A 10,981-nucleotide genomic window follows, 5' to 3' on the forward strand; every position below is an offset into this window, starting at 1 on the left:
ACAAAACCTTCCCTTTACTATTAATCATTAATCAATAAAATCATTAAGATCTCACATGATTAACATTTCAAATCCATTGGAATAAAAAATCAATCATTCGCCATAATTTTCCAGAAAAAGTATCAAAGCTTTTAAATGAGAAAATAGTGAAACAATTAGTTGAAGTGATTAAGTGAATGTTGAGTTAATCCAAAGGTAAAAACATTGTTTAAAAGGAATCAGAATCCTTTTGAGACATGAATGAATCCACTGGAGGCTTATGGATTCACTCATTTCTTGTGGTCACTATTGGTCATCGCTAATGGTCAATGGATGGGGCGAGTTTATTTAAGTCCATTATCTTTGAAAATTGATTAGCATTTTTGTTCCTGAGATCAGTTGATTCCTTCTGATTGGATAGTTGCTGATGAAAACTGGACAATTTGTCAGTTGGTCACTTCCATCATCTACTTGTTGACCGATTCGGAGCATTTTCTTGGGCTCAAGTCAAAATTTTTGTTTCACTTTTCTGGTAACAATTAACAATTGAAGGTTGATTATTTTCTCGCGTTTAACAATATCGAAAAGTTTCAATTTAATTAATCATGTGGGATCATTTTATTTTCATTTGGTTTATTGTTCTTGTCTTTTTTGGTCAATACTCTGAGGTAACTGGACGTTACTGTGACCCGAACTTATGTCCACCGTCAACATGTTTCTGTCCCACCGCTGAACCTTTATTTCCCTCCCTTGATCAAATCCCTCAATTGGTCATGTTAACATTTGATGACGGAGTTAATGGAATCAATTATGAAACATATAAACAAGTTTACAGTCGTCGACATGATAGTACTGATTGTCCAGTTCGGTCCACTTTCTTTGTAACTCATGAGTACACTGATTATCATTTGGTTCACAATTTGTGGAGACGAGGAAATGAGATCGCTGTCCATTCAATAACGTAAGAATTTTTAATTTAATTTCAAACATTTTCACGCAATCAAATCAACTGACCAACATACTGACCATATTGACCATTCGTCTAATAGTCACAATCGTAATCTTGATGTCTGGACAATGCTCCCGTCGCTCATTGGCGAGCCGAAATGGGAGGAATGAAGAAAATGCTTTCCTACTTTGCCGATATTCCAGAATCGGACATTAAGGGCATTCGAGTCCCGTTTTTGCAAAGCGCTGGTGACCAAACATGGGAGGCAATGAAAGAAGATAATTTTCTCTATGACTCATCGGTTCCCGTTCGCAATTTCGTCAACCCTCCATTGTATCCATACACTCTGGACATGGGACTAGTCGACGATTGTCAAATTGAGCCTTGTCCAAATGGTCGATATCCTGGACTCTGGGAAGTTCCAATGGTCAACTGGAAAATGCAAGACGTTAATGTAGATCAAGACGGTAAACCATTGGAGGTCATTTGTGCGATGGTCGATGCTTGCGTTCCCAATCCAAATACGACCGAATGGGCTTATCGATATCTGATGGATAATTTCATGAGACACTATCAAGTCAATCGAGCTCCTTTTCCGGTTTTCATGCATGAATTTTGGCTTCTTGACCCACATCGAAAAGAGGCCTATTTCCGTTTCATCGATACTCTCCTTCAAATGTCCGATGTTTTCTTTGTCACCATAAGTGAGGTCATTGATTATCTTAAATCACCAATTTCTGTTGATCAATTTAAGAAACGAACCAATGAAACTTGTATTAAATCACCGAAATCAACAAGTTGCGCCCATAAATATGGTGCCATTAATTGTGAATACAATGGACTCGAAATGTTCAAAAATTGGCCACGATACATGAGAGTCTGTGGTCACTCATGTCCACCCAATTATCCCTGGTTGAATAATCCAATGGGCCATTAATGGTTTTTTCCTCTTCCTTAATCTGTATTTAATTGTAAACGAATTCACAACCAATGATTAAATTAATTGGAAAATTTATTCCCAAATTTGAATGATAACAATTTGAATTTATTACTAATGGTCAAGGATCAGGAAGTAAATTACAATGACCAAGTAAAATGATAATCAATATTTTACAGTTACAATTATGCAATTAAATTGATGAGCAGTTAATTGTTTACTGTTTATTTCAATTGATTAAATACTTTGGGAATTTAATTGTTGATTGGGTTGGATGAGTTCAATCATGATTATTAGTTGTTTATATTTTAATTGTCAAATTGCGTTTGAATTGCAACAAAAACAATGATTGTTAATTAACAACAATTAACTGTGTCTCTTTTATTAATAATTGGTTAACTGTGATTTCTTGGTTAATTTGATCGGCGGTTCTTTTATATAAAAAATTAACCTCTCTAATTAACCATGGCAATTAATTTACATAATTTTACCTTTTTCCTTTCACAATTTAACTTAATTCATCGTAAATAATGAAATATACTTTAGTAAATTGTTAATTTTTTTTACGATGATTAACCAACAATAACACAATCGGTAAAACTGAAAATAAACTTACGATTAAAAGTTAATCACGACCTAAGATGCGAAAAATTAATTACGTGTTTAATGATTAAAAGGAACATATTTCCCTTCAATTGTAATCAGAAAAAGTCTCGTAATTAAACAGCGAAAACAATTTAAATTTTTCTCATCGATTTGATTGATTTTAACAATCAATGTTCAAAGATTCTATCAACTAAATTAAAAATTTCAACAGAGTTTCAACAATTAATTGAAAGATAAATTTAAATAAATGATTGATTGAAATTGCTGATTTTTGTACGAGTTGATTTGTGATTAACTATTCAATCCTTGGCACAATCTAACTGACCACAAATGAGAAACAGGAAAAAACAATCAGCACCAATTTCAAGAGTAAATGTGAATTGATATTTGGACAACAACAACAATTGAGGTTGGTAAAAGATGAGATAAAACTAATGGTCAAACCTTTCATTAATTAATGTAACCATTACAAGTAACAGATTACAATTAGCTGAATAAGGTAAATATTACACAATGTAAACGATTAACTATCTGACTACAATTAAAATTTGATTTCTCTTCTTCTTTTCACTTTCAAAAGAAGGATGTTAATCAATTGTGTGTGCGTTTATAATAATACAAAGAGTCCATCCTAATGAGAGAGAATCGAAAATTACTAGGATAGTCAGTGGGTAATCACATCATCATCATCATCATGATAATATAACAATATAAATACATATATTAATATATGGAAACAAAATGGAGGCACAAGTAATAGCCAAAGATGAACGATGATGATATTAAAGATGATGAAGAAAATGGGAGAAGAGAAAACGATTCCAAGTTAACCTTAAAGGAGCGGCCTTTTGATATGTATACACTATTGAAGCATTCGCCAAGTAAATCAAGGTTACACCATCCACATGAAGATACCTGTTGAACATGATGAAAGAAGAAGAAAAAAAAATAATAAGAACAAGAAAGGTAAGTAAGAAGAAGATGAAAAAAAAGAGAGAAGAAAAAAAAAATCTTTCAACTTTCTCTTCCACAAACAGAATCACTTACACTTAACAATAATCACTGATACTTTTGATTACATTTCAATTCCACCATTTCAATGTTACATTTAATTAACTGGTAGAAAATTGAATTCACTTGAAGATGAAAATCAGTTAATTAGACTGTTAATTGTGATCAACTAATTAAATTAAACACCGACAACAATTCAATCTCCAAGCGACTTTGAATTAAAGTGAACTTTTAATCATCGGCTAATCTCATTGGCTATTTTTCTTTCTCTGTCTTTTTCTTTGTCTTCGTTTCCCATTTTCTTTTTTTCAAATTTCCAATCAATTTTATTTTGTTCATTTGTTGTTGTCTTTAGATTGTGATTAACAATTAATTAATTACCTTTCACCAATAATAGTGTTTTAATCACTGAGCTTCCTTTGTGTTTTATTACAAGTGGATAATTGTTACTGGGTAAGTTTTTTCATCTAATCATCACCATCACACAATTGTGATCACCGAAATAGGAATTTTTTTTTCTTCTAATTAATATTTCTCTTTGTTTCTAATTGAGACAATTAACCGTTTAATTGTTATCAAGTGTAATTAATATACTTTATTTATTGTATATTCTTTACTCATTATTAGCTAAACTTACATCATTCTCAATCAGCATCATCGTTTAACTAACCTTAATTTGATCAACAACCAATCATCAATCAAACCTGTTCTGTCCAATGCTTTTTTTTGTTCATTAGAATGGAGAAAAGTTCATTAGATAAAATGTCTTAGATATGGAAAAGAGATAAAAAAACGTTTAATTTTCATGATTATTACGATTTAATTGTGAATAATTAATGTATGAAAGAAAAGGTAACATGATATGTCTCATAAATGGTGAAACAAATAGTCTAAACCTATTGACATTCATTTACTACTGATTGAAGAGATGATTTGAAAGATTAGAAAATAAGATGAAGGAAAAAATTTCATAGATTTACAAACGAAAGTGATTCACTCTAAAGGAAACAGTTAATCAAGATGCTAATTAAAATCAGATCAAATTTAATGTTGATGACGATAATTATGAGTTAATGAATTAATGAAAAACACCCAACAACAACAACAACAACTTACAACAGTAAATGTTAAGTATTGAAAGAAAATGATTCTCATCTGAAACCAGATCATCTTCACTCTTTTTTAATCAACATTATTATTACATTTCTCATTTCTAATCCCACTTTCATCCTTAACTTGATTATTTAAAATGCCTAAGGCATTCAAATCGATTGCTGGTTAAGTAAGAAAATTTTCTTAAAGAGTAAAAGTTATAAAAGCGTTTTCTTATTTTTTCAATTTAGCTTTTTCATTATGTATCATCAACATCGTCATCAAATCTCAAAATATAATTGGTGATTGGTTAAAGAAAAGAAAATTTTATTTTGTTTGTTTTCATAAATTTCTTTTTTCATCTTTGTCTTCCACTCTCTTTTTTCTCTCTCTCTCTCTCTTTCCCGGGTTCTTTCTCACTCATGCTCTTCTCACTCTTTTTTCACTAATCTTCTCCAAAGAGATTTTCTCTTCTATTCTCTCTCTCATCAACTTCTCTTCATGTGTTTGTGTCTCTTTCTCTAATCATATTCCCGTGTCATTATTATTTATCTTCCCTCTTTAGGACCTGTTGAACTTACCGTTAATTTTTACACCGATTAATTTGATTTCTTAAATGTTGGTCAATTAGTTTTGGATTTTTCTCTCAATTCTCTTCTCTCTCTAATTCATCAATTGGATAACTTTTACACTCGCCCACTGGACTTACCTTTTCAGAGAGTAAACTTGCTCTTTGTTCTAGTTCCCTCTTCTTCTACCTTTTCTCTGTGTTTTATCCGGTCAAAACCTCTACCCTTGGACCTTTTTTATTTTTTGTTTTATATTCTTTTACTCTGTGTCATAATGGTGATGTCTTATCAGAAACCATGTTTAGCATTCGCTGCTTTTATTGGATTTATTTTAGCCATCGCATCGACAATTGCTCTTCTCTACTTTCCCGATATAATTTCAAGAAAGATTAAAGAGGTAAGTTAGATAATCCCTTTTCCTTGACCATTCTGTTCATTTCAATGAGAATGGATGAAATTTTTTTCCATCTCCATTTCTCTTCTTTTCTGGTCACTTTTCTATTTCTCTTTGCTTTTAGTTTTTTCTCTAGTAACTTCACATCTCTCTCTTGACCTTTAACCCAATCTCTCTGTAACCTCTGGTTTTTTTTGCTCTTTTTTGGCTCTTTGTTAAACCTAAACTTTATTTACTCTCAAGTTATGTATCTTTTTATTACCATTCTTTTTTTTCTTTCTTTGCCCGTATTTAGAAAGTTCCCTTGGTTCGAGGATCAGAATCTATGGAAAGATGGCTCAAGGTTAAAGTTCCCATAACAATGAGCTTCACAATATTCGAGGTCACCAATCCATCAGAAGTTGCTGCTGGTTTGGCTCAACCGATTCTTGTTGAACGTGGTCCTTATGTTTTTGATGAAACTCGACACAAAAATGTAACCGGAACGGACCATGAATCTGGTTCAATTACTTATCGACAATTTAAACCTACACATTTAACCGGAATAAATCAATCGGATCATTAGACGATGAATATAGTATACCTAATGTACCAGCGATTGTAAGTCGTTATTTATAAACGCAGTCCATGAATTTACTTGACTGTAATTGACAATCTAAAAGCTTTATTTTTCTAATTCTAATTGTATCATTTATCATTTCTATTTACAGGTTATGTCAACATTAATTCTCAAGAAGACAGAGAAAAGCCAATTGAAGCCATTGATTATGCCTGTTCTACAAAATCTAATGGTTATTGATAATCAACAACTTTTCATTAAAAAGAAAGTTAGAGAACTTTTATTCGATGGTTATCGAATCTCTTTTCTTCACAATTTGAAAGAACAATTGAAAACTTTTGGAATTTCTCTACAATTACAAGATACTTTTGGATTCTTTCTCAATGTAAGTGATCAAATTAAAACATCATCAGCGAACAAAACAACAATCTATCTGTTCCAATTGTTTCTGACATCTAATCATTCACTTCAAATGATATGATAAAATTTCTTACTGTTTTTTTTGTTCAATTGTTTCCATACAAATAGAAAAATAATACACACGATGGAGAATACACCGTACACAATGGCCTGTTTGACATAAATCGTTTCACTAGAATTGAAAAATGGGGTGACAAAAGGTTGGCAATTAAATTTGATTGACAAGATTGTTCTAAATACTAATTGTTACAATTTCTTTTGTTTCTGTTCAATATTAATCAATAGCAAAGTCAATTTCTGGGAGCCCAATTCTCTTTGCAATGAGATAAACGGAACTGATGGTTCACAATTTCACCCTGGAGTTAAAAGAACTGATTTACTTTATATTTTCTCAAGTGAACTATGCCGGTCAGTTGATCGATCTACATAATAATCCATTATAATTTTAACCCAATCACACATACTCCCTTCATATGATTTCCTCTCTTACTCACTTAATTGTTTGAATATTTTTTTCTTCCCTCTACCATAATACAGATCTATTTATGTCGAATATGAGAAAGACTCAGAGATTAGAGGGATTAACACATTCAAGTTTATTTTACCAAAGCGATTGTTTCTATCACCAGACCGTAATCCTGACAATGATTGTTTCTGCCTTGATAAACGGGAATTACTTTGCTCTTACGATGGTATAATGGATGCATCTCCGTGTAAAAAAGGAGCACCAATAGTTTTATCAGCCCCTCACTTTTACAATGGGGATAGAAGATTAATGAATGGAGTTAAAGGACTTGCTCCTGAAAGAGAGAAACATGAAACTTACCTCAACATTGAACCAGTACGTTAATCTTTTACTTCTTGTTTGTTTTTTTTCACCAATCAATGGGAACAGAAACCAAGAATGAATCAGATTCATTGAGAAAACTAGTTATTTATAAGAAAAAAAAGTTTTCTTTGTCAATTTTTAATCTTAATTACTCACTTTGTTGATTGTACTTTGATCATATCATCAAAGTCGCCTGTTTATTATCAAGATAATTTAAAGTGGTGAAAACATCTTATCTTTATGAAAAGAAATCAACTCATCAGAAAGAGATTATAATATTAGATTAATTGATTTAATCTCTTCTCCCTCGTAGACAAAAACAAAGTAGTTCAGTGATTTCAAGTGATTACTTAACTGATTCATCTTTTTGATTAGCTTTCATTTTGATACATATCAATTAATACAAAGGTGTCATCTTTATCTTAATAACTGTGATATAAATTAATTTAATCTGTTTCTTTTTCTCTCCCATCAAGAATACTGGTTTAGTCTTTGATGCCACTCAAAGATTACAAATTAACGTTGTTATTAGACGTAATAAAGAGATTGGGTAAGATTAGTGACCTTATTTACTATCATTGTGATTTAAAATGTAATAAACTCTAATCTTAATTATATTTTAATTATTTTTTTTTCTATTTACAGAATATTGAAAGACATAAAAGATGTCGTTCTTCCCGTTTTATGGCTCCAAGAGGTTAGTATTTGATTAACTTAATTGACTAATTTACAATCTATGGACTTTTTTTTAGTTGCTAAACAATTTAATATTGTTAATATTGTTAATTTAATCTGTTTTTGTTGTTGTTGTGCTAGATGCTTATGAAAAGTGCTTGACAATTTAATGGAAAAACTCTTGACTTCATTGCGTTAATTTGTCTTGCTCAACTTTTGATTGTTAATTGTTTATTGTTAATTGCTTTTATCTTTTATTCTTTTTTATTCCGTCACTTTTTTATATAGTCAGCAACAGTGGACGAATTTTCTGCTGACAAATTCAAATCGCAAGTAACCAAGAAGATTGTCGTTGGAAATTCAGTTCTAATTTCATCAATATTTATTGGGATTCTTTTAATTTTCATTGCTGTTGCTTTCATCATTTGGAGACACATAGATTATCCCGAATTACAAGGTTATGCTTATCCTATGGCTAAAAGTTAAATGATGATCATTTTAATCCTTCATCATCTCTTCATTGTTTTTATACCTTCACATCTCAATCTCATCGCAAATCTACCTGTTCATTGAGACAATTTTCGAGATCAAAATCGTTATTTTATATAATGCAATCTCTATTTTTTATTAGAAGGAAATTTTTTCTATTTCTCTTTAAAATCCAGAGAAAAGTACCACATCTCTCTCTCACACACACACACAAAAAACACTCAAACTTAAACATACACACAATCAATTCACTCGTTGACATAATTTGTGAAATTCATTTCCATACAATTCACCCAATTGAATTTCACCAATTAATATCTCATCCACTTTTCTTCCTATTATCATCCTCGGACTTGTGCCATTTTTATTTGTAAAATTTAGATACTTTTCTGAATGTACATTTTTTTTGTTCCAATCATGTGTGTAAATACATTTTGACAATTTTTTGGCAAATTTATTAATCAGTTTGTTACATTTATTTTTTTTTCGAGGCCTTTCAGGTTGTCATTTAGTTGATTTAGTTGATTTATATTGCTATTATAATCTAATTGTTTTTGTTTTAATCAACCCAAGAGAAGAAAAAAATAATAATCATTTGGAAAACAGTGAAAGGGTTTACACTTAAAGGTGAACGCACACAAACACAGTGAGAGAGAGGAAAATGTTGAGTTGAATTTACATTGCAAAGTTTATTTTGTTTACTTTTTCACACTGTCAAGAAATTAAATTGATTCGATTAAAACTTGGTTAAAATTTAAAGACTGGATTGTTGATTTTGTTGTTTTTCTTTCAATTCGAACTCAAATTTTGTTTACATTTTGTTTTCATTTTCTTCTCTTACTCTTTCAAACAACAAGTTCGAACCAGAGCTTCGGACACTGCGTAGGGGTCAGCATTCGATGCTGGTCGTCGATCTTCAAGATAACCACAATTCGCTTCAGCGACTGAAGTGTTGATTCGAACGGAAGCAGTTCGATCACCAATACCAGAGGAAAATTTGTCAATTGATGAAGTTTCATTTGTACCAATTAAACGACGAGCGTTGTCAGCACCACCTCGAGGATCGTAAACAGCGATATGTTTCTGATGATTTTTGGCAAGAGACTCAACGTATTCATGAATCACTTTCAGTCCACCGGGTTGACGGGTTTGCTTGGTGGAGAAGTTGATATGAGCACCAGATCCATTGTAACCAGGTACTGGTTTTGGATCGAAGGTAATTCGTAAATCTAATTTCTCAGCAATTCGATCCAAAATGTACCTGGAAATCCAAACATCGTCACCAAACTTGATGCCTGTTGATGGGCCAACCTGATATTCCCATTGACCAAGTAGAACCTCAGCATTGGTACCAGAAATTGGTACACCAGCATATCTACAGGCGAAACTGTGGCCTTCAATAAGAGCTCGAGCTCGTTTATCGAGATTAGCACCACAATAAGATGGACCATGGGGATCAGATAATCCTCGTTCTGGCCAACCAAGTGGTCGATCAGTTTTATTATCAAGGACAACAAATTCTTGCTCAAAGGCAAACCATGGTTCGTCTTTTGCGACTTTGGCCATGGATTGGGCACAAGAATTTCGGCAATTTCCTTTAGCAGATTGTTGCTTGTAATTCAAACATTCACAAAGAACCAACATATGATCACCTCGGAGAAAAGGATCTTTGTAAAGAGTCACAGGAACCAAAAGAACATCAGATGCGGAAGTTTCAGCTTGACCTTAAGATTCGAATCAAGAAGAATAAATATTACAGGTGATTCGAGAGAGAGAGAGAAAGAGAGAGAACAAGATAAAGTCATATGATAATGAAAGAAGAGGAAACAAAGGAAAACAAAGGAAAATGAGTCTAGAATTTTGGCAAGAACACAAATGGAAAATGTGAAGAAATTAACAAGAGGGAAAAGGTTAGATTGTTACCTGTCGATGATCCATCAAAGTTCCAGATTGGACAATCACCAGGAGATGTTGGAATTTTATTGGAACTTCGTGATTTCGATCTCAAACTCTCCCCTGTTCCGTCAATCCAAACATAGGTGAGATTGACATTGTCTCCTTGAGGCAAAGAGATGAGAGATTGTAACACAGATTCAACATCCATGGTTTGGACACAATAACAATAAACAAAAATGGAAGAGAAAAAAAAATTTTTAGAAAAAAAATACAATAGATTTTAAAATGAAAATCGGAACATTAAAAATAGAATCAATTTAGAAGAAAACTAAAACAATTAAATAAAACAATTGTTAAGAAAACGTCATCAGAATATCAACAAAGAAAGTTCATCGTAAGAAGATTGATGAAACAGCGAAGTCGTTTCACGAAAAACTCTCTCTTTTAAACTCTCTCATCTCTCATTTTTCTCTCTCACTCTCTGATTCATCTCTCTCACTTAACTGTGGCTCCCTCGGATGAAGGCTGTTGCCACGGAATCCAAAGTTACATCTCATGATTTAAATTGAAAATGAT

The 10,981-nt window shown here is 32.0% G+C and overlaps 3 protein-coding genes and 1 long non-coding RNA gene across 4 annotated transcripts; 2 read left to right on the forward strand and 2 right to left on the reverse strand.

The window, feature by feature from the left end:
• The first annotated feature begins 128 nt into the window (after positions 1–128).
• On the forward strand, positions 129–1,943 carry LOC128391938 (chitin deacetylase 8-like). The gene is given in 3 exon segments (XM_053351900.1): positions 129–940; positions 1,029–1,051; positions 1,054–1,943. Coding segments are annotated over 3 exon segments (1,191 nt in total). The 5' UTR covers positions 129–584; the 3' UTR covers positions 1,866–1,943.
• A 1,064-nt stretch (positions 1,944–3,007) lies between these two features.
• On the reverse strand, positions 3,008–3,675 carry LOC128391948 (uncharacterized). The gene is made up of 2 exons (XR_008325906.1): positions 3,519–3,675; positions 3,008–3,386 (listed from the first exon to the last, which is right to left on the reverse strand). It is a non-coding gene; the product is annotated as an uncharacterized LOC128391948 (long non-coding RNA).
• Positions 3,676–3,685: 10 nt separating this feature from the next.
• LOC128391935 (platelet glycoprotein 4-like) lies at positions 3,686–8,716 on the forward strand. Its single transcript, XM_053351897.1, is given in 11 exon segments — positions 3,686–3,935; positions 5,140–5,540; positions 5,833–6,058; positions 6,061–6,137; positions 6,248–6,481; positions 6,625–6,716; positions 6,802–6,924; positions 7,054–7,357; positions 7,822–7,895; positions 7,991–8,042; positions 8,309–8,716. Coding segments are annotated over 10 exon segments (1,503 nt in total). The 5' UTR covers positions 3,686–3,935; positions 5,140–5,417; the 3' UTR covers positions 8,507–8,716.
• A 462-nt stretch (positions 8,717–9,178) lies between these two features.
• LOC128391940 (glutamine synthetase, mitochondrial-like) lies at positions 9,179–10,837 on the reverse strand. Its single transcript, XM_053351903.1, has 2 exons — positions 10,433–10,837; positions 9,179–10,233 (listed from the first exon to the last, which is right to left on the reverse strand). The coding sequence occupies exons 1-2, from the start codon at positions 10,611–10,613 to the stop codon at positions 9,347–9,349; spliced, it is 1,068 nt and encodes a 355-aa protein (XP_053207878.1). The 5' UTR covers positions 10,614–10,837; the 3' UTR covers positions 9,179–9,346.
• Positions 10,838–10,981: the final 144 nt, after the last annotated feature.

This window comes from Panonychus citri, unplaced genomic scaffold (genome assembly GCF_014898815.1).
Source record: "Panonychus citri isolate SS breed McGregor unplaced genomic scaffold, ASM1489881v1 Contig00135, whole genome shotgun sequence".
Taxonomy (NCBI): Eukaryota; Metazoa; Arthropoda; class Arachnida; order Trombidiformes; family Tetranychidae; genus Panonychus; species Panonychus citri.